The following is a 23,674-nucleotide window of genomic DNA, read 5'->3' as shown; positions in this document are numbered from 1 at the left end:
CAGCCTGTGGCGTGGTGTGGCAGCTCCTGGTCTGTCACAGGAAGTTTTTGGCCAGTCATGAGTGTCTTTCATGTAAGTGGAAGGTGCAGCCAACTGCATGTGTTGCACATTGTCTTCTGCTCGGAGTGTGGCTGCTGTAGGCTGCACATCTGGCCATAACCCACCATGGTTATGGTTCAGGCATCTAAAGCCACAAGTTAGACCAGCCAGTGCCAAACTACCCCAGGGGAGCCTAGCAGCCACCGTGTGTGAGGTGTTTGGTGAGCTGCGCCAGCCCACTGCCACACACCACCTCAGCGCTGCTGATGTGACCCCACCACCATCTGCCAGCAGGATGTTAGCTCCTGATTTTAATGAAGCCTTTCAGCAGAAACAAGCAGCTGCAACAGTGTCTTGGGGTCAAACGGGGAGAAGTGATCTTGTATGTGGATTCTGTCTTTGCCACTGACTGATCCCCCACAGACTGCACCACCGGGTTTTGTCTTCTGCCATATGTTTTCCAATAATGCCGGCCCACCTGTTGGGGAAAGTGAAGCACTGGGCATCTGCAGGCATTGTTGGGAACCCTCTGTGAAACATGCTAAAAAAACATAAAAGGTATTAATTTAGGTCTAAGACTACCAGGAGTCTGTTTGTTAAGTTTCTGTGGTTTTTTCATACCTCTATTTTCAGATTGCCTGTCGGGAATGCCAGCATTGAGCCTTTCCTCAGTTGCAGATTTGGGGCCACCTGATAATGAGATTTCTTTTGAGTAATGAGATTTTTTTTTGCACCATTCAGGTTATATCACCTCAGATCTCTGCTTTTGAAAAATCTTAGCTCAAATCTTTTGATGAGATACTAAATAAAAAGACAGGCACTAAAGGGATATTTATGTGGGAAAATGGCCTGACTTTCCCTTCTGCATAAGAAGAATCAGTGTGGCGATGTCAAAGCATTAAGCCTCAATACATGCCACTTCTGCCTAAACCTCCTGAGGTGGTACTAAAGCCCTGATTAACGTGAAGTCCATGTCCAGATTTACCAGCTGAATTTACAATGGAATTCTAAACCTTAAACACTCTGAAAGTATTTTCCTTCCATCTCCTGGGCTTTGAGTGAGCTATTACCATTTTCTCACCACATCATTAGCATCAGTATTCTCGCACTTGCAGTATTGGGGCTTGCCGCGTGTGATTTTTGGATATGGAGCTGGCTGTTTGTTTTTTCAATTTCCTCCTCTTCTTTCCCCAGCCGGAGGAACTTACCAATGCCCTGGAGATCAGCAACATCGTCTTCACAAGCCTCTTTGCCCTGGAGATGCTGTTGAAAGTCCTTGTTTATGGTCCTTTTGGCTACATTAAGAATCCATACAACATCTTTGATGGGATCATTGTGGTGATTAGGTACAAACCTTGAGCTTTCTTTATGTGTGCTTCTCCTCATTTGGGTGTTTAATTAAACAGAAAGTAATGGAGAGTTGGCATAAATACCTTCCTGTGACACTTTACACTTCTCTCTGTAATTAATGCACTTAGGCATGATTGCTAATACATATCTTGGGATTATTTTATGGTCATTTTAGAGAGAGGCTCTAGCAGAAAGCTATCAGTCCCGATGTCCTGGGACAGTCTGGGATCCAAATGGCACAATTAAGTATCTCTGTTTTTTTGGCACATGCAAAGGCTATAATTGCCCCTGCAGCTGCAGTCGCTGATTTCCAGGCGTATTTTTGACACTCAAGTAGGGCTCTGCTCTTTGCAAGCCTGGACAGAGTCCAGATCACTGCGGGCATTGGCATCACATCTCTGCCCACTTTCCTTCTCTCTGAATTTCACCTTCCCTTCACTGCCCCTCCTCTCGGCCTTTACAATTAGGCTTTGTCTGTCAGCTTACATTGGCATTTTTTGTCCTCCTCAGTGTGTGGGAGATTGTGGGCCAGCAGGGCGGGGGGCTCTCGGTCCTGCGCACCTTCCGTCTCATGCGGGTGTTGAAGCTGGTCCGCTTCATGCCAGCGCTGCAACGCCAGCTCGTCGTCCTCATGAAGACCATGGACAATGTGGCCACCTTCTGCATGTTGCTGATGCTCTTCATCTTCATCTTTAGGTGAGTGTTTCCAAGTCCCTGTCCTGAGCCTGCTCTGGGTTTTTAGATGAGATCCCATGGTGGGATGAGGAGGTGACAGAGTCTGTACCAGAACATGGCTGAGCTGAACGGTCCCAGGAGCAGCATTGCTGGCTGTGGTTTGCTGCCCTAAATTCTCTCAGCCAGATGAGACTTCTTTGCAAAATGTTTTACAAAGAAGATCTTTCAGGCTGGATGATTCCAAGACAGCAATCCCATTACTTACCAACTATCAGAAAGCTTGGTGATAAAAATATTGCCAAGAAGAGGATGATGTTCCGAAAGGAATGCCATGGTGGTGCTTGTGCTTTTTCATGGCATTGTCTTCAGACAGGTAGAAATGTTAGAAACCGGGTTGCCATAGCCCTGTATTTTTAGATTTTGGTCTAGATTTTGAGAAGAGTCTTTCTCTTTCTACAGCCAGCTGTGGTGTTTGAGCAATGCAGGCACTGGGAAGGCTGAGGAGAGACAGTCTCTTCCAGGGCATAATGTCCCTTCTTCCTGTGAGACTCCAAAACTGCCATTTGCAGGCATGGTGCTCAGTAGAGCTGTAAATAATTTGATTATTCAGGTTACTAGCAGAGAGCAGGGAAAAGCAGATTATTCTTTTAGAATCTATCCATAATGAAAGGTATTCTGTTCTTCTGTCAAAATTGAAAAAGCTGTTTCAAGTCCCCTGATATGTCTTATTCAGGCATTTCACAGAAACCCTTTTTGTCTTCCTAATTCAGTTGAAGCATATTTTGCTAAAAATGTGTCATTGCAAAACAGAAAGTCAAAACATTTTGTTTAGAAAATGTTGAAAGACAATGTTTTGACTTATAAAAAATGAAGCAGAAGAAAAATAAGGAGCAGACATACTTTTTGGTTGAAACTCCTTGACAGATTTGACCTAAATTTGCGTGATCTCAAGGCATGTTTTTCAGCGAGCAAAGGATCCATCTTTTTTAAAAAAGCATAAAAAGGAATTGCTCAGGTGAAATCAGGAGACAGTCACCCTGCTGTATGATTACTGATTTGTGTGGTGGTCCTATTGTCGAGCTCCTGCTTCCTGTCATTTGCAGCATCCTGGGCATGCACCTCTTTGGCTGTAAGTTTGCTTCAGAGCGGGATGGTGACACTCTGCCCGACAGGAAGAACTTTGACTCCTTGCTCTGGGCCATCGTCACTGTTTTCCAGGTACAAAATGGAAAATACAACAACTGATGGGCATTTTGAGACTGCAAGGACTGGGGTTGTTTTCCAATACATCCGAGACAGCTTAGTGAAGCTCCGTGCCATGGAAAGATGATGACCCAAAATCACAAGTACTGGTTTATGGGGGCTTTCAGACTGTTTTCCAGACTGAATCAGAACCCTGGTGAGGAGGGGCTGTCAAGTCAGGAGGCTCTTGTGTTTGCAGGATATGGACTGGGTAGTGAAAGTAAACATAGAGGGAAGGGATGGAAAGGAGGTGAAAGTAAATGTAGAGGGAAGGGATGGAAAGGAGGAGATCACGACCATTTGTAGTGGTATTTTGACAAATAATGGAATCTGGTTTAAAGCTGATATGTGTAAGTTTTTGTTCTAGCAGCTCTAGGCTGCTTTAAGTCATTCTGGCTGACCTAAGGAAAGGTCTGACCAGTGTGATGCTACCCTCCCTTATGGCTGTCCCTGGATATGGGGGACAGGGCAGTTTGCACGAGGTCCTTGCTGGTGGTTGGGAATCTCTGGTTCTCTCTCTTCTCTGGCTCAGAAGGGATTTATCCTCTTGTGGTACAGCTACAGTGGAAACCCTAAAAGCAGGATGCTTGTCTGGCCTATCCAGAGCGTGGATATCCAGCATGCTATCCTCCAGTATCTCCATAGTCCTGATACTCTTCCTCTGCAGATTTTGACGCAGGAAGACTGGAACAAGGTCCTTTATAATGGCATGGCCTCCACCTCGTCCTGGGCTGCTCTCTACTTCATCGCTCTCATGACATTTGGGAATTACGTTCTCTTTAATCTGCTGGTGGCCATCCTGGTAGAAGGTTTCCAGACAGAGGTAATGTCCTCATGTTTGTGCCTTTACTTTCTTTTCTAGTTTTAGGACCTCCAGATCCTGGAATCTGATTTCTGAGGTGGACAGCAATACCTTGACAGAAGTGGTATGGGAAAAAAGTAGGGTAAAATTTAAGGTGTTCTTATTTTTTTACTTTTTTTGTTTCTGTATCCGTGGTGCAATTTAATACAGCAAACCGTCTAAATGAAGGGCTTAAATGAAAAGCATTGTTAGCTTTAATGCAGGAGTGGGAAATGAGGTGTGAGTCAGGCACTGCGGATGGGATCACTGCTATGACAGTCTCTTTGAAACAGTTTTCACCGTGTTTGTCATCCAGATTAAAGGCCCCTCCTGAAAATTTACACAGGCTGGTAAGAGATTAGTGACATGATTATCTTTTTTCATGGTATGCATTCACGGAGCTCTTCCAGTTTCCAGCCCTGCAATGCTCTGCGTATTTTAAAGTACATGATTTCTGGTCTCTGCCATCTGCTTCATCGCAATGGGAGCTTCCATGAGACATCCTGCATTGCTGGAGGCTTGGAGGGGGCATGTAGGCTTGAGCTCAACCTTTTTTTCCATCCTACTGCCAATCCAACTGTCCAGCTCGGTGTAGGTGTGCATGTCACCCAGTACCCCTCAGAGTGGGGAAACTGTGATGCTCACCTGCTCCTTGCAGTTTTCCAGCTGTTCAAGAACACCCATTAGGAGAGGGGACCCTTATACCCTGTCCAGGGCATTGGTTGCACAGGTAAATACAACCTAAAACTCCTCACTAGGTCTGCTTATATGGGCTGTACTTCTACACACTATCTCTGATTTTTTAAAGCATTCTGGGGTGAATAAATATTATTTGAGTTTTGTTGCATGTGTATTATAATATCCTGCAACCCTACGAACAGAACAGTTTTTATTATCATTACTATTTTTGAAGTTAAATTAATGGAGTCATACCAGGACATAGCAAGAAGCAATTCTTTTTGTATCATTTCTCTCTCTCCATGATGGTACTTTTCTTTTTTAATTGTTATTGTTGTAGCTGTTTCTGTCTGTAAATGTCCCCCACCATTCAGTCAAAGGGACAATCACTGCTGGGTTGTCTCAAAGGGCAAAATGTTCCTTTGCTCAGTCTTTCAAATACCAAAAATGTTCCCTTGCCCGAGTGAGAAAAGGTACAAAGCTCCTTGTCTGTTCCTGGTGACAGCTTCGAAACCCAAACTTTGTTCAATCTGGCAAATTGATCTTTGAAGGTCACCAGCACAGGAGATCACCTAGATCTCTGCACCAACTACGCAGAGAAAAGGATACAGCCTTTAAATGCAGCAGCCCATTTGCCAGCCCCTGGCCCTTAAGGGAGGCTGACTCCTCTGCTCCTTGGCTCAGTCTGGTTTACCATGCAGGAGCATGCTCCTGCTTCACCACTGCAGCATGCTTCTTCCTGGGCAGCAAATTATCCCTTGCCTTGTGGCCAGCTGTGCCATGGTGCAACTCCCTGTAAAGTCATGTCCTGGCTTAATGTGTTGTGGTTTTATTCCAGTAATGATGTCCTTGAGGATATGGCTCCCCTGGAGTCAGGGAAGTGCCTGCAGCACTCCTAAAATTTGCTCTTGGCTGTTTTCTGTGGCAGGGCTGCCCCATTAACTGCCCCTATGTCTCCTCTGCCAGAGCAGCGCTGGGCTGGTCCAAGCCAGCTCCAGGATATCTGTGTAAGCTGAAATGTGCTTTAAGTGCTGTGTAAATCAGAGAGGAACCTTGGATTTGGGACAGCACTGGGACAGCCTGAAGCCAGTGATGCTCATGCCAGTATTGAGGGACCAGGAACCAGTGCAGCCCCCAAAGACCAAACCTGGGTTGTCAGTCCTGAACAGCCCTGACAATTTTAACAAACACACACCATATTTCTATAATTTGTGACTCTGATTACATTGCTATTTTATATCTCAGGCTTTGATGATAGCTTTTTCATAATAATCTTCCTTCCACAACCTCGTTATTCTGAGTTTTCTATATTCGTCCAGTAAGGTGCAATGGCACCAAGAGAGCCCTTGGCTCAACACATGTTTCCTGCAGCAGACTGGGAGCAAATGTCTCTGGAGGTCAGGCCCCAGGTCTTGCCTTGCTGGTTTATGCTTATTCAGCTTTGCTGGTGAGTAGCTTTGTGAACAGATCACATTCTGGTTTTTGCAAGCCAGCACAGAGAGGATCCTCTCCTAAGCAGAATTAATAGAGAGATCATCTCTCGCTGTAAACAAACCCCAGAGTCTACTGCCTGTGTCTGCACTTGACTCTTCTGAGTTGAGTTTGTTGGGGTTTTTTTTCCATTCTCCTTCAGATTTCTGGGCTGAAACACAATCCTGGGGCTGCTGCCTTTATCTCCCTGGTCCTTGAGTACCTTTCTTCAATCCACAAGCACGTCGTTAATTTTAGTGCATGGCTTTGCAGCCCCAGTTGCCAGGCAGCAGATGACTATAAGCAGCTGAAAAACTAAAAGGGCCTCTTCCAAACTTTAAATACAGAGCAATATATTTTGCAGGATTGAGGTGGAGGGTTTTTTTCCCCATTTTTTCCTTTAATTTGGAATTAATTCCTTTAATTTGGAATGTGTCCTTTAACCAGCTTCTCTCATGCAAAAGGCACAGGCAGGACTTTTTGCCATGTGGTTAATTTTGCACATTCCCTGATTGAATTGGACCCTGGTGTTGGTGCAGGGAAGGTGAGCAGGGGACTCCGTTGATTGAGCTGCTAACTGGAAATTGCTGCGTGACCACTCCGGTGCCTGCCTTGGAGACTTCTCTCTAAAGCAAGGAATGTCTCCTCTTAGTCAGGAGGGAATTCTCCCGAGGAAATTCCTAATAGTGTTATCTCCAAGGTGTATTCTTCCATTGGTAATCCTCCCAGTTTGTGTCCTGTTGTCCCCATCTGTCCTCACTTGTGGGTTTGATCCTTTCTGTCCTTTGTCCCTCCCTGGCACCCCAGGTCCTCCAGCCTCTCCATCCTTTTCTCTGCAGGACGCTACTTGCTCTCTAGAGGTAGCATCCTTGGGGAAATACAGATGTTCAACTTCTTCTGGGCTTTCACCAAAGGGAACAGTCCTGCTCCAGGAGGGGAGATTTTGGATGGTGTTTTTCTTGCACCCCTTGCCTATTGCATTCCTGTCGGCTTCAGTGGGATTTTCCTTGTGAAAGGAAAATTTCCATCTTTTCCCTTTCAATGGCTTTTCCATGTCTCTATTACAAGCAAAGACTTTAAGTTAAGTGTCCATTACATTGCAGGCAAGTACTTAAACTCTTCATCCCAGCCTAGGCTGGGATGAGTTTTGTAACTATTTAGCAACCAGAGGAAAGATCCATTGCCCTGTATGCAAGAATTCAGCTGGTAGGATAAACTGTGCCCAACTGCTTCAGCAGGGAACCTCTTGTTGCCCCATGGGACAGGACCAGGCACTGCCAAACTGCTGAAATATGCTGAGGAATAGTGGAAGAGCCACACCTGAGCAAGGGGAAACACAACAAGGTGAAAAATTATGTCTGATTTCCAAATGGGCAGAAAAGGCTGGCTTCTGGTGCTGTGAAATGTTGGGGTCATGGGTGTGGCAAAATTTCCCAGGATGGGGCTGTGCCCCTCTGGCTGCAGACCCCTGATTTAAACTGCTGATTCAAATGGGTGTTTCCCCTAACAGGACTGAGCACCGATCTGAACTCACAGCAGACTGTGTCTCTCCTGAAATTAGGTATTTCACCTGCAAGAGCACTGATAGTATGTTAATCAAACATTCATTAAAAGCCTCCATTGCTGCTTAATGAAGGCATAATAAATAAAGATGCTATTATACAGCTGCAAAAAAAAAATGTTTTCAATAATTAGCTGGTGTTTCATTAGCACAATTATCACTTAAGAGCTGAAGCAAGCTCTGTTCAAAACACTTAATTTAAAGGGTGTAAGGCTGGTCCCTTCAAAGGGCTTCTTTCTACCTGAAATCCCACTCTGTCCCTGTGCTGAGTGGAATGGATCCAGTGCCTGCCTCTCCATTGTAGCCACACACTGCCCTCCTCCCCCTTCCCCTCTGCTTCCCTGCCTCTTCTCCTGTGTTTTTTGATTCTCCACTCAGTCCTGCTGTTGAAACTGAAAATTGAACCCCACCTTCCCCTTCCTCCCTCTTCCTTCCCCCCGTTTCTCCTTCAGGAGATCTCCAAGCGAGAAGAAGCGAGTGGGCAGTTAAGCTGTATTCAGCTGCCTGTCGACTCGTCGGGGGTACGTACAGCACATCCCACCGCCACTGTGCTTGTCTCTCTCGTGGTGCCTGGTCACACACTGTGGTGCTGTTCTCATCATAGTAGCTGTCATTCTTTTGGGGTCTATTTGAGTATTTTGGAAGTGGTTTTTTGGTTTTTTGTTCCTTTTTGTCACCCTCATTGTTGAGTCAGCCCTGATTTTAAGTCCCTTCCTTCTCTGAGGGACCCAGGTAAATTAAGGTGGGTGCTTTGAAGGGGCTGATGTGGCTCCGGCCAACAGCTCTCACTGACCCCTTTCTGGATGCCTGCCCTGGGGAAGGCTCCCCAAGAGACTGTCACAGCCTCTCCATGGCACAGTCACATCCCAGGGACCTCCCTGGGGATGTGGACGGTGACGCTGATTGCAGGGCATGCGTGCCGAGGCTCCCTCATGCAGGTGGGGAAGGATGTCTAGGAATGAAGGGACCTGGAATCAAACCTGTTTTGATAGGTGTGTGTGTGTGTTGATGTGTGTGTGGGAGTCCTGTGCTCTGCAGGACAGGGTAAGACAGCAGCAGTTGCACTGTGGAAATGCTGAGATTGCCAGGGCAATGCCACATTACAGGATGTGAAATGGTCCTGTTCGGCTCCGAGGAAGCTGTGGATCTCCGAAGCACAGCACACCACAAACCTCACCCTTCTGCCAAACTCATCTCTCTTTTTACCACTCACTTCCCTTTCTGTCCTTTCTAAGAAGCCTGGCTTTTTCCTCAGCCCAAAAGCCCTTTCCCCTTCTATCCCAGTGTGTCAGTCCCTTTTGGTACAGGCTGGTTTAGTTGTTGTACTGCCTGGTCCAGCTTGACATACCCTCATTTCCCAAAAGGATTTTAACTCCCTGTTCTCTCATAACCCCTTTTCTATCCAGAAAGGCAAGCTGGGAGTGCAAGAACAGGTAACGGGCAGCAGCACCAGCTGCAAGATGTTTGCCTGCACCATCCCGAGTCTGGCACGTGTTGTTTGGGAGGGGATGCTCACTGCCCTCCAGACATGGGGTTTGGTGCTGGGGAAGGGGGTGGGAAATCCCCACATAGCTCTGCTTTTCCCTCTTGACACACATCTCATTGTGCCCCCTTAAAACTTTCCTTAGGGTTGTTGAGGAGCACTCCAAGAATAAAAATCATGTAAAATTCTTCCCAGTATTTATTTCTTTTTAATAACCCATCAGGGAGAATGAGTAATTCCTGGCAGGCCTGCTGACAGGCTGAGCTGGGAGCCTCTGTGGGGAGCATACCTGGAGCCAGCTGGAGCCCCTGCTCACACAGAGACTGGATCTGACTCCAGCAAAGCTCAAGCCAGGCTGACTTTACTGCTCCCTCTTGCAAGGTGCATTCCTGACCTTCCCAGACTGCATCCTGCAGGAGGAGCTTTCCTGAAACGCACAGAAGTCCTGAATCCTCAGGGGATTTTTAAGCCAACACTTCATATCACAGTCTTTTGCCTTAAAAATATCTTTGAGTGTCCAGCCTGCCTGGAAAAAATATCTTTAATAGTTCAGTGAGCCCACACTAAATAGGGGGGAGTATTGGGGCTCATCCCTCTGGGGTTTGGCTTAACAATGAGGTATGGGGCACTGACCTGTGTTGGATTCATCTCTTCCTTCTGTCCCAGGCTGGGGTCCTTCTGAGATTTTACAGTCAATGGGTACCCTAGCACCAAACCTCAGCAGTGCTGGCCAGGGCTCCTGTGGACGCAGCTTAGCCTTGGTGGGGTTTTCTGGGGCTCCTGGGCTCTCACTGCTGAAGTGAGGATCTGCTTGGCTTCTCCCATCCCAGCATCTTCCCCCACCTTCCCACCTCTTCTCCATTGTGTCAGGGCTTGGTGCCCTTTGCCAGAGCAGTGGTTTCAGCCATGAATCCTCCTCTTTTTGGATGGGTATCAGTCATTCTGGCGAGCACCTCTGCCCCCCTTAGGTGTATCCCAACTATACCACACCCTAAGTGCCTTTCTGCAGTGCCAATGGACAGAATCAGGGTCTGTGCCACAGGACGGAGCAAGAACCCAGGCACCACACAGAGAACAATGATCAACATCATCTTCCTCTACCTGAGGATGGGTACCTGTCAGAGGAGGCAGGCCTTGCTCAACCACCAACATTTGAAATGATACAGCAGAATTTAAACCTCCCAAATGATCCAGCATAAATCCCCAAAAGTCCTGCTCCCCTTGTGTGTGGCAGCTGGGAGGGAAAGGGTCCCTCGTGGCAGTCGGGTTCTGCCACCTGGATCCTCTTTGTGCTGATGGGGCATCTGTGGACACGTCACATTTTTCATGTTGGAAGTTTGGGGTCTGTTGTGCCCTTGGTGAACCCTGGATTGCTTCACCAAAGCATCACTAGAAAGAGCCACACCCAGAGAGTTTTAGGTGTATAAATTCAGAGGGATCAGTAGGATCATCTTTTGTCCTCAAATTGTTCACCAATATTGGTCCTTCCCTAACATTTGCCACATATGCAATTCCAGCAGCAAAAATTAAGCAATAGTTTGGTTTTTCTCCTGATCCCTTTCTGGGACTGTGCTCGGAGCCAGAGGCAATCCGTCTTCCTGATAGGAGGTTAATTAGTCTGTGGTATAAACCTGTGCATGCATCATTTTGTGGAAGGTGATGTTGCATCGTGGTACCAAGTTCAGTGGATCTGTAAGGTGTGGTGTTGGACACGGGAATCCATATTTGCAGAGGGCTGTCCGTGCACTGTGGCCCCTCAGCCTCCTTGCTGAAGCCTTCTGTTTTGCTCCAGGGTGATGCTTCCAAGTCTGATTCCGAGGGGGATCTCTTCCCCCACAGCCTGGAAGAGGAGGGAGAACTTAAGAAAAACTTGTCAAATCCAGCCTGTGAGTAATAACCCTGGAAGGACAGGCCCTTCCACAGAAACCTTGCTTTGCTGTGAAAACAGTGTGTCCGAAAGGAAAAAACCCCTCCTAGAGGGAATGCTGTAGTCCGAGTTGTGTCATGCTTAACTTTGCAGCAGGCTCGGGGTGGGACTGCAGGATGCAGGCAGGGAGAGACATGATTGCATTTGAGCTGTTAATTTCCCCATCAAGCCCGAGGTCTGGGCTTGTGGGGTGTCTCTGCTGGAGGAGTTTGGAGAAAGAGGATGGAGGGGGTGGGCAGGAAGTTCCCAGGGCTGGAGCTGGTGGGTGTTAATTGGAGTTTGAGGGGGCAGCAGGTGACATTTTGGGTGTGCTGTCCTCTACCATTGATACCCGATCCCATTCCTGTTTGACATCCCCCTGCTGGGCTGAACGGCGCAATTCTCCAGAAGGGCTTTTTGGCCCACGTCCCCCTGATGCTCAGAGCAGAGCCTTCCCTGCGCAGCAGCTTTGCCAGCCCACGAGCAGGCTGTAAGTGTTCCCCTTGGAGGTGTGACGCCTAAAAACCCGCTTGTGTCTTCCAGTGATGGCCCTGAGCGACCACCCGGAGCTGAAGAAGAGCCTGACCCCGCCGCTCATCATCCACACGGCCGCCACGCCCATGCCCATGCCCAAGAGCGCCGTGTTCGGGGACGCGGCGCAGGGTTACGAGTCCCGCCGCGCCAGCGGCGTCTCCACGGATCCCGTTGCCGCCCACGAACTCAAGTCCCCGGTACTCGCATCACCTCCCCCTGCGGGTGTTCAGTGCGTCCGTGGGGCTGTCCGTCCATCCAGCCGCCCCCGCCGGCCTGGGGCAGGTGGCACAGATCTGATGCGCTCCCTGTCGCTGTCCTTCCCACAGCCCAGCACCCGCAGCTCCCCGCACAGTCCCTGGCGCGCCAGCAGCTCCTGGAACAGCCGCCGCTCCAGCTGGAACAGCATCGGCCGGGCCCCCAGCCTCAAGCGCCGGGGGCAGAGCGGCGAGCGCAGGTCCCTCCTGTCCGGGGAGGGGAAGGAGAGCTCCGAGGAAGGGGACAGCTCTGATGAGGAGCACTCCAGCCGGGCCGGCAGTTTCAATGGCTCTTTGCCTCACCGCATGGAGTCGCTGGAAACGAAAGGGTCCTTTGACCTCCAGGATACTCTGCAGGTGCCTTCCCTGTATCGGACCAGCAGTATGCACAGCACCAGAACGTCTGTCTCCGAGCACCAGGACTGCAATGGGAGGACCTCTCCAGGTCTGCTGCTGCACCAGCTCCACCTGGATGAGCCCCACCAGGATGGTGATGATGGCGATGATGAAGGTAGCATGGTAAGGAAGTGCCACGTGCTCATTTTGGGTCTTATGACTTGTCAAAACAAAGCTTGTCACTGTCTCAGGGGCGCACAAGTGGGGGCAAAAGATATTAGGTGCCACCATCACCACCAGATCAGACAAGAGTCACCCAGAAGGTCTCTGGGCAGTGGATGATCTCAGAGACGGGATTGGTATCCTAGGAAGTACTGCATATAGTATCAGATGGCTCATGATGGAGACATCAGGGCAAAAAGGTCCAGATTCCACTAAATCATGGAGAGTGAAGGCTATCTGAAATTTATGCTTTTATGGGTTAATTTTTGGTTTTCTTTTTTGTTTTTGTTTTTTTTAAAACAAACCAGGTGAGTCTCCCTGCTTTCTAAGTATTATTCAGTTTTCTGCCCCCACACCAGCAGAAGAAAACTTCTATAGGCAAAGAAAGAGCGTGGCTTGGTCCTCCATTCCTGTGGCAGCATTAGTGCCATGGAGATGGTGGTAATTTCAGAGGCCCTGCATTGATTTCCATCTGAAGAGGCATTTCACTGAAAAGTGTCTCTTTCACAGGCCTGAAAATTGTCATTTAGGAAATATAAGCTAAAAAGACTGCAAGTGCAGGGAAGGGATGAGGGTTCCTTGTCCTTTTTTCAGATGGGTGTTGGTATCTTAAATGGAAAAAAGGGGAATCTGACTGCTTTTACAAAGTTGTTTGCCTGACTGGCAGAATGGGGTTTGAGTTGGGCACAAGGGTGTCACAGTTCTGGCTATCATGTGTGCATTGGGGCCGGTTTTGGAGTGTTTTCTGCTTGTCCCAGGTTATCTCTTTGTTTGATTATACCTTGTTCCCAGATTTAAAAGTGTGATGGTCTGATGTGTCATGCCCAGGGGTGACTGTTTCTTTTGGGGGAGTAGATGGGGTTTGGGTAGAGACATGTGATGGTAGCAGGGGCTGTTCTGAGAACAGGAAAGCTGCATTTGGACATGATTTTACTCTTTTCCCCTGACTTTATTGAATGAAAATGGAATTGGGGTCATGTGAAGGGATGTGAAAGGTGGCATTGACTCCAGAGTCCTCTGTTCCTTACAGGAGGAGAAGGAGAGTTAGTGCTGGCAGAATGGAGTCACTCAGCTGTGAACCGCCTTTGCAAAAAGCCATTATCCCATTACATCTCCAGCATGGATCCTCAGCCTGGGATTTTTACTCATTTTCTTAACCTGCTTTTTAACTTCCATAAAATAAATTGAATTTTTAAGAAAAGGAGCAGTAATTATTTTTGGAAAATTCCCCACTATTAGAAGTGTTGAAGAGACCATGCTCTTTATTGCTTGCTAGGGATTTTTTTTCTCATGCTCCAACATCTGCTACTTTTCCAGCTCACCTGGCCCAATCATCCCACCAGTCTCTTCCTTTTTCCCCCTCAGGATCAAAAGCCAGCCTTCCCCCTTGTGCTGGGCATGGTGTGATGAGATGAGTCTCTTCCAGCCAGTGCTGACAATGAACTGTTGAATAAGATTTTTAATTTTTATCATCTGCTTTTAGCATAAACCAAACATCATCCTCTGCGTACTGAGGTCTGGCCATGGAGGGTATAATCCCCTTAATACCCTTCCATGTAATGGTCAGAGCAAATGCCAAGGGGAAGAAGTGACAGAATAAGGGAAATAAATTGTATTCTAGCCTGTGGGATAGCCACAACTGGGATACCTGCAGCTAGCTGGTGCCTTTCCTATGCTCTGAAATATGTCTTCCCTGCAAATCAGTAAACCAGATGGATAAGAAGATATTGCTTAGATTAGAAAAATTAGTCCCCAGGTTGCAGGGCTTCCCTCCTGACATTTGGGGGGGAAACTCTGCTCCTAAATTAGCCTTGACAAGTTGGGGGGTGGGGAAATTGCATTTTAAATTGAAAAAATGAAATACAAAACTACCCATGAACAAAAGAAGAGAAGAACTTGACTATTACTCAGATCAAAGTAATCCTAAATATGCCCTTCTACATCAAAGCTTTGCATCCCTCCTTGCTGCCTGGATTTGATTGTCTCTGTGCAGAAATTAAAGGAAGAACAAAGACTTCATCTGGATTTCCCAGGCTACCCCTATATAACTGCAGCTCTGCTGCCTTCAATGAATTTCTTTATTTCTTCAATGATTTTCTTTACTCTGAATTTCCATCCCTCTGAGGGGCCAGAATCGGGCCCCTGACAGCTTCTTTCCCCAGAACTAGGAAACCAGGGGGCTGTTCTTTATTACATCACTTCAGAAAAGAAGTCTCTCACAGAGAGAGTAATCCAGAGCTTTCTTGGGTTCACATGGCTGTGACCAGGATCAGGGATCTGCTGCCAAGTCTTTGTTGTTTCCAACTGCTGGATTTTAGACGCTTTTGAGTGCTTTCTACCCAAATTGCTCAGTGCTCCCACCAGAAAGTAGAGGAAAATATTGAATATGCAACCATTGTGTCCCCTCCTCTCCAAAACCTCACTGCATTTTACTATTGCAGCTCCTTTTCCTTTGCCTATTCCACTTTTTTCTCTGTGGCGTATGGTCCAGCCACTCCCAAACCCTCTCAGCCTGTCCCTGTTGCATATTAAAATTAAATAATCAGGTCTCAAGCGTCTCTGTGCAGCTTCCAGCTTGCCTGGAGGTCCTCTGCTGCTCACAGAGCATTTTTCAGCAGTTCCCCCATCCTTATAATAAATCTTTTATAAATCTAAGCCTCTCCCTTACTCCGAGGAGTGCATCAGTCATCTTTTATTGCCAACTGCTTTCATCCTAGCCTCAGAAGTGCATTAATATCTGAAATTCCTAAAAATAATAATAATTTTAAAAGCAGCTATTTATCAGCAGCTCTCATTGCTGTAGGATTGAGGGGCTTCATTCCCACTGCTGCCTGTTAGCACCCAGCATTTTACCACATCCTGGCTCCTGCTGCCTCTGGTAAGGGATTTGGGTGGGCTTCCCCAGGGAGATTTTGTCCAAGTCACTGGCAACTGAATTAAAGGTTAGTTTTCTTCTCCCCCCCCATCTTTGTTCATCCTGTCCAGGTGTGGTTTATGAACAAATAGATGTGATTTAAGCCACATAATTGATATCTTACTTTGAGCATAATGCAGGCTTGAACAGCAGTCAGCCCCGTTGTCAGCACTTGGAGCCTGCCTCAACCTCTCTGGGAAAGCCTTGGAAGGGGCTGAGGCTGGAAACACTCTGGGTTTATTTCACAAATACCTTACTTTTGGCTCAAGTTAACTAACCTGCAGTGTTCCACTGGTGGAAATATGGAGTAATTCCTCTGAGTTTAGGTTTCTGGGGATGTACTTCACCCTGCTTAGAGCAGCTGGGCTGCAGCCCCAGTTGAGTCCTGGTGCTCACCCTTACTGTAACCCACTGAATAGAGAGACATGATGGGAGATCACTTTTTGCCTTTGTTATCTGATTTAGCCCATTAACTGCAAGTTACAACAATTAGCCAAACCCCAAAATATCTTTGGCATTAAAATTGGACACAAAGAATATAAAGAATCATTCTGTGCTGCTGACGCATTACCATTCACTACAAATCCCCTTGATAAATACCAGAACTGCTTTGAATAATAGATACTTCTGGAAACCTTCCAGCTCACAAAATGAACTGGACTGAGTCGTAGCTATTACTCCATGTCCAGAGGCTAGGGTAGCAATCGCTGCTCTCACCACAGCTTTGAGCAGACACCTGATTTTTATCCATTTATTTACCTTTGTTAAATCTATGGATAATTAGACTAACCAGGCTGCTTAAAGGGATAACACAACCCCAAGGATGCATGCTCTATTAAATACAGTTTAGAGACAAGGGAGCAGTTCTGGCTCTTTGCCTGAAGCTGGAAAAGGGATGTGAGAACATCCAAGACAACCAAAACCCCACTGGTGTGTGTGTGTAGAAGTTGAGGGAAGGATGGATGGCTGAAGGAGCAGGGTAGAAAGCTCTAACTTTTTGTTATTAAAACTTTTCTTCTTATTTGCCAAGGTGATTTTCATTTTCTGAAGGGTTCAGTTGGTCATCAAGGCACTACACCAATTATTGTCCATCACTAATGAGGCTCCAGTCTGGGTGTCTGTAGGAAGAGAAAGCACTTCCTCCACTCCTTTCAATTACTCTAACAAATCCCATTTTTACACTCCAGAGTACTTCAAGTGCCAACAGTTTGCCTCAAAATGAATCCTCCCTCCCTGTTTCCTAGATGAAATAAATAAAACTGCCTTAGTCCTGGAGTGGAGGTGCTCCTGGGTTGAGGGTGATTCCTGCGCTGTCCTTCACCCCTCTCTGTGGCCTCACAGCCCTGAAATCTCTAGAAGAAGCTTCAAAGAGCTCATGCAGTCATATTCCCAGGTCTGCCCATCCAAGCCCAGGTGGTAGCAGAGAAATAAGGCTTATGAAAGAGCAAGAATTGTTTTTTATTTATCTGCAAAGCACTCTGGTGACAGCACACACACTTGTCTGTGCATTTATCTTCTGGTGCTTTGACGTGGAAGGGCTGGGGAAGCCCTGGTGTGGTGAAGAAGATGTTGGCCTGGCTTTTAATGGTTGTCTGCACAGGGTGCTAACACTGCTTTGCCAGTGGGATTAAAGATCTTGGTTTTCCTTTGGAGGTCTATGGATGAGAGGGTGATAAAGTTAAATCAGTTGTTGCAGCCAGGATGAGGCTTTCCCTTGACATCAAATTTTTTATGTCTTTGGTTGACTTGTTGGCTCAGGCTTTTGCAGTCCACCCTCCTGACCTGAAATGACCTTGCAGACAGCCTACATGCATGGCTGAGGATGTGCTGTGGTTTCAAGTAGGAATTAATTTGCATGAATTGGATGGTCCATGTTCATGCAGGTCAGGCTGACCATGGTGTTCCCTTCTGGCTTTATAATCTCCTATCTAATCTGTTAATGCTGAATGAGAGGCAGATGATCACCGTTCTGTTCCTGGACCAAAACTTGGGCCTCAAATGATTTCTTCAGCTTTACAGTGGTGCATGGACACAGGGCTTGGCCAGCAAGCAGCAGGAATCTCTCCCTCTGCTCTCTTTATAACCTCTGACATAAGCATTCTATATTATTTTTAAAAAACCAAACAAAAAATACCCCACAAAAATTCCACAAGGTACCTTAGAAGATTCAGGCAAGCACCTGATGAGTATTTGGAGGCACTGAGTGGGTTATCGTTCCTTTGGGCAAGGGTTTTATGTATCATGTTTCTCCTCTTGGATAACTGTGTGTCAGATGCAGTTACAGTGCAGAGAAAGAAGCAAGACCGAGCACTGTGAGCTCACCTGGCTGGCACAGCCCTCATCTAGCTGCCAGAGCTCTTTCTCCTGCCCAACAGGGTCTTGTCTGGGGACATTATTTTATTTCAGCTTTACTGAGCACTTGAAGATAAGTTTTTAGTGAAAAGCTGCCCCAAGTCCTTCACGTGGAAGTTTTGGGGGGTTGTTGTTTTAAGAGTTCTGTATTTTCCTCCTGCTCCGTACATTTTCCCTCCAGAGCAAAAGGGACCGCATGAAGGCCTGGCTACGGGCACGGCTCCCCACCTGCTGCAAAGAGAGGGACTCCTGGTCCATCTACATCTTCGCCCCTCACTCCAGGTAAGGCAGGGCACTCGGGCAGTGCTGGTGTGGTAGGATGGATGGGAACAATGCATGCCCTCATTACAATGGCTCATCTGCCTGTTTATCCCAGATGGGTCCCTGTATGTCCCTGTATGTCAGTCCACAAAACTCCTAGCCCTTCCTCTGCCCCAGCATGACATCAGGGTTGAATAGCAAACAGTCACTGGCTGCAGAGGGCACAGGAGTGTCCAGTCAAGACCCATAGCCCAGGGCATGCAGCTTCATCAGGTTCCTCATTTCCTTTGGCAGTGATACCAGTGCTCTGCAAGTTTTTCACTTGGTGGTGTGAGCTTGGAGCAAGGGGGAGAGGTGCAGCATTAAGCAGAAAAATCTGAATTTGCCCCACCACACACTTAGAGCACAGCAAAGGACTCCCTGATCTTCTCAGCCTGCCTCTCAGCCGAACATCTCTGTCCTCCCCCTTCCCTTTCTCTCAGAGAACACCCTCTCCTTGCTTGAAGGCCCCCAGCTCTGCCCTTGCCCAAGCCTGGCCGTGGGGAGCCCGCTGAGCGCTGTGCTGTTCAGCGCGTTCCTCCAGACTGCACCCGCGCGCCCGAGGGTTTCCCGTGTTGGAGCTGAGGGCCCTGGACAGCGTTCAGGTTCATTCATACAAAGATTAGAGAGATTTTCAGAAACAGACTTTGGGAAATGTAATACGGTATTATAAATCCTGGGTCAGTGTACAGCCATCTGTCACAATAAATAGCTTCTGTCTCTTGGTTTCATGTGTGCTCAACCCTTATGGGCTCACTGGGAGTATTTCTTCCTTTATTTAAGCTAAACCTGAGCACCAGGAAGCAGGTAGAGGGGCAGATCCAAACCTGGCTGTGTGTCTGAGTCATGGAAGCAGCTGCCCCATTCCAAGTAACCAAAGCCCTCTGGGAACATTCCCAGGGCTTGAAATGTGTGGCTCAGTTCCATAGATCAGATCCCTTTCTGTTCATAACCCAATCTGCCCTCAGTGTGTAGCTCTGCCAGGGAGAGGATTGGGAGATTGGAGCTCATCTGCTTTGCAAGCAGAGTGCTCAATTCCCCTGCTATGCGTTGAGCTGCTGTGTGTCTCCTCAGCCAGTTGAGCATTAATAGTTAGTCTGTGTCTACTCTTTTTTTTTTTCCCTCTCTCAACAGATTCCGTCTGATGTGCAATAAAATCATCACTCACAAGATGTTCGATCACGTCGTCTTGGTGATCATTTTCCTGAACTGCATTACCATTGCCATGGAACGACCCAAAATTGAGCCTCACAGCGCTGTGAGTTTCTAAGGTTTTCCTGTGCTCCTCGTGGAGCAAACACGTGGGGCTTGGACCCCACTGCTGTGCACTTGGTCTTTTTTAATTTCTCTTTTTAAAATGGGAAGGTGCCGACACCCCCTGAGTATCCTTTGAATTAGGTGTAGCAACTCTCCTGGCCCTTATCCAGTCTCCTTTTAAAGCACAAGTGCACAGATCATGGCCTGCAATATATCCAATATCTCATTTCTGGAAGCACGATCAAGGTTTTAACACATGACATAGCATGACATCTGTCTCAGTTTCCTTCCCTGAGAAACCTTCTAACACTTTTCCTCTCTCAACACAATGTTCACTTCTTCCATCTGTTCCCCACAGGCACGTATGTGTGGTGCAAATGGAATGGGGGAAACTGTTCATTTCATACTCTTCTCTCTCCTTTGTGTAGCAGCTTTGTTGTGACACCAGAAAAACTGAATTGATGCAGGCACTGCAATGCCAATTCTTAGAACCTCTTTGTTCTAATACGCTATGTAAGAATTCCTAAAACTAGACCCTCACAGCACCAGCATCCAGCAATCAAAGGGGCAGAATCATCCTATTTCTCTTTTATTTTACCATAGATTGGGGCTGAGATGGGCTGGGCTCTTGTTGATTTATCACTCAAGACTGCTCATATCACAATTGTATAGAATCCTGTTTTGTTTATGTAGGCGTGTTAGGCTGTTCATTTTTGTGGGTTTTCAATGTAAGGCCTTAAAATTGGAGTCTAGGCTGGTCTCTGCCTATTTTAAGCATCCCCTAGTAGTCCTTCTTACTGTAACAGTTTGCCCAGCAATCCTTTCCCTAAATCCATTTTTTTTTCAGTTCCCTTGCAGTTGTGCACCAATTCACAGCTGCAAGAAGAGAGCAGGGCTCCCTGCCAGCTGATGTAGCAGGAGGAGATCACCCTACTTATCCCCAAATAGGGCACCCTGAAAACCTCCCTTAAAATACTAAATGCTTCCTTTGAGCCCCTTGCTATGTCCTCTGAGAGTTTCCACTCCCCAAGACTGGCTCCAAAAGGAGCTGCAGGTACACACAGAAGGGAAATGGGATGACATGTGTGAGTTGGAGTCCACAGCAAAGAGCTGTAGCACACAAACCTAATATTTCATATAGGAGAGGAGGAACTGTGATGTCCCCTGGCATTGGGAGAGTGCTAAGAGGAAAGGAGACAGGGCCTGGGGTGAGGTTCCTCACCATTAGGTTATAACAAGGGAGCTGGACCATGGCCTATGAGCTGCAGAGGAGAAGAGGAATGCTGAGCAGTGGGGTAGGGGATCCAGGAGAAGTGCATGGGCCCTGCCTGTGCAGATGGATCTTTCATCTGGAAACCAAGAGAGTTAGTTTAGGTTGAATCGTTTAAAATAATTGTTCTTTGCTTCCCTGAGCTGTGGATTTTCTAACTGCTTCAAGTGAGTTCTCTGTCCCTGTCCCAGTTTCAGCTGGCTTATCAGAACAGGGGCTGCTGTTGCAAGCCAGCATGTGGTCTCCACTGCAGAGTGCACGACATGGACCGGGGAGATTATCTTTCAAAATAGCCACATCCATGCCAGGGAGGAATGCAATGTCCTCAGTCTCACCTCCATGCTATTGCTGTTTTATCTCCAGCTGCACAAGCAGGTCCCTATCCTCTCCCTCCTGGCAAGCACCTGCCCCTTACAGCAGCCTTCTGTGTGGCAGTCAGCTAACAATGGGATTGTTTCATGTCACAGCTCATGCAATCACAGTACAGGTCTAGGACCTAATTAATTATGGACCATGTATGGAAACAAGCTACTCTGTGGTTCCTGAGTCACTTCCAGTAAATCATGATCAGGCAAGTGAGAAAGTTGCCAAGGTGTTTTGTCATGTTTAAATTGCTTCTCATTTTGAGTGAGAAATCTGCATATCTTATGGGACAGCTCTGTAGGGACAGGCAGAAATAAGTCCAAAACTGTTAAAAGCAGGACTGGGGCCAATTGTATGTGCTCATACATGTATGCACATGCATCATCGTTCTTCCAGCATCCGCCTTCTGCTGTCTGTTTCTCAGTGCAGGGAATCAGAAGCCGTCTAGGGGTTAGGGTAAAGTGTAATTTATTTAATAATCACCATTAAAACGAAAGGTTTCTGGTAACTATGGATAGGGAACCAGTCCATGGGCTCATGTGTAATCACTAGCTGCTCTTGCTGAGTGGTGGCGCTGAGGAGGGCATGGTCTAGTGGATAGTGCAGGGACTGGGAAATGAGGCTGTTGGGCTTCGCTCCAGGTCTAGACTGTGGCTTTGGGCAACAGAATTGACCTTTTGGGGGCAAGTCTCAGCTGACATAAAGCCCCAGAGCTTTGCTGGCTTTGCAGGAGCTGTAATAATTCATGCCAGCTGTGCTTCAGTGTCCCACAAGTCCTGCTGCCTCACAGCTCTGTCGCTCTAATATTGACTTAATTTCTAGGAGAATTGGGAGCTCAGTGATATTTACACAATGCAGTGATTTCTGCAGGTGAGAGGCAGGTAGAGATTTGTCAAGCACGTTTCAAGGAGGGAACATCTCCCTGTTTCCGCTATGAGGGGGAGGATGACTTGCGGGAAATTAGGGAGGATTTGGAGGCAAATGGAGGTTTGGGGGGGAGGTGCTGGCCATTGTCCCTGTCCATGGTGCTGACAAAGAGCCGGCTACTGGCGGGGCTGAACCGTGCAGTGTTATTGTCTAAATATTTGGATTTTCTCCTCTTTGCAAGCAAACAGTCCAAGGCTTGTTTCAGCACAGAATTAGAAGAACAATTTTCAACCACCCAAATATGCACGGGGGGATGCACACCTGCTGAGAGCAGGCTATAAAACATTGTCTCTCCTTTTCTTTTTCATAGGAACGGATTTTCCTAACACTCTCCAACTACATCTTTACAGTCATCTTCCTGACTGAGATGACAGTTAAGGTAAATGCAGGTGGAGGATAAGCATGCCTGTATTATATTAGTTGTTTTTAATTATGGTGAACTCACAAAACCCTTAGGTCCACCAGCTGCAAGTTTGGTGTATATTTTCCTCTTCTGAATCATACTTAGAATGCCCACCATATGCCTTATTCCAAGCACGTTTTACATCAGAACAATTTCACTGAAGTTGCTCTTGATTTACACCATTATAGGAGCAATGGGATCCTTGAATTCAGCAATCCTGTCCTATTCAGCAAAGCTCTTGAGCACATGCTTAACTTCAACCATGCATGTAAGTCCCATTGTCTTCAACAACCAGTTGTCCTCAACAACCTAAGCTGCTGTGTGCTTTCCTGAGGACGGAGAGACTTAAGCACATTGAAACACTTTGCTGGATTTGAGGCAGAAGGCTCAGAAACCCATGGCTATAAATCTCTCTTGAGTAATTCATAATCATCTCACTGAACAATTGCTCTTTCTTTTGAAAGTTTTTCTAGTTTCTTTATTTGCAAAGCTTGTACATGATTGCTTGGGTCAGCCACTCTGCACCTTTTCTCCTGCAATCTATAGGAATAAAATAGGATAGAATTTTTTTTTTATGCCAGAGCTAAAAATGTTAGGAACAGTTTTGTGCAGGTAGGTTTATCTGCATTAAAAGTACATCAGCTGTAAGGGACAACCTGGGATGTTTCTGCAGAGGTATTTTCATAATTCTTTCAGTAGAACACTTTGCTGGTTTGTCTAATTAGGCTTCTGTACTGGGAAGCAAATAGACTCACAGACTGGTGTCTGTAAATAATATGTTCTCAGCATGTTGCTAACTGCAACAAACACGCTGGTTGCTACAGTCATAATTTGTTGCAACTTGGTGTCTGGGCAGGTGGTGGCACTAGGCTTGTGTTTTGGGGAGAAAGCCTACTTGAAGAGCAGCTGGAATGTGCTGGATGGGGTGCTGGTGCTCATCTCCGTCATCGACATCCTGGTCTCGATGGTGTCAGACAGCGGCACAAAAATCCTGGGGATGCTGCGGGTTCTGAGGCTACTGAGGACACTGCGGCCCTTGAGGTAAGTAGAAGCAGGGGAAGATCTAAGGATGTGTGTGCCAAAGGTAGGGCTGAGCACTCATGCAAGGGAAGGGGCAGATGAAACAAGTGCACAGCATCTGTAACTGCTGGAGGCTGGGTGTCATCCCAGCCTCCAGCAGCTCTGCCGGCAATGGCAGTCTGCAGGTCCTGCTGGACTGCGAGAGCTCTGGCCCCTTGCTGTGTTTTGGGACCAGCCCCAAATGCAATAGGAAACTGATCAATGCCTCTTTTGCTCA

General features: G+C 47.1%; 1 protein-coding gene across 2 annotated transcripts in view; it reads left to right on the top strand.

Moving 5' to 3' along the window:
• Positions 1-23,674, top strand: part of CACNA1G (calcium voltage-gated channel subunit alpha1 G) — a gene marked incomplete at its 3' end in the record, with an annotated part of 97,518 nt that overhangs the window by 32,503 nt on the left and 41,341 nt on the right. For both annotated transcript variants that reach the window (XM_084218307.1, XM_084218306.1), the window contains exons 9-20: positions 1,234-1,385; positions 1,900-2,085; positions 3,168-3,282; positions 3,974-4,129; positions 8,309-8,377; positions 11,132-11,225; positions 11,789-11,976; positions 12,106-12,552; positions 18,039-18,139; positions 19,292-19,415; positions 22,285-22,353; positions 23,234-23,418. In XM_084218307.1, coding sequence (XP_084074433.1) covers positions 1,234-1,385; positions 1,900-2,085; positions 3,168-3,282; positions 3,974-4,129; positions 8,309-8,377; positions 11,132-11,225; positions 11,789-11,976; positions 12,106-12,552; positions 18,039-18,139; positions 19,292-19,415; positions 22,285-22,353; positions 23,234-23,418 — 1,886 coding nt within the window. The remainder of the gene's footprint in view (positions 1-1,233; positions 1,386-1,899; positions 2,086-3,167; positions 3,283-3,973; positions 4,130-8,308; positions 8,378-11,131; positions 11,226-11,788; positions 11,977-12,105; positions 12,553-18,038; positions 18,140-19,291; positions 19,416-22,284; positions 22,354-23,233; positions 23,419-23,674) is intronic.

Source organism: Fringilla coelebs (genome assembly GCF_963513975.1).
Source record: "Fringilla coelebs genome assembly, chromosome: 19".
Lineage (NCBI taxonomy): Eukaryota > Metazoa > Chordata > Aves > Passeriformes > Fringillidae > Fringilla > Fringilla coelebs.
Note: the sequence above shows the minus strand (reverse complement) of the source record. Positions and strands in the feature narration are given on the sequence as shown.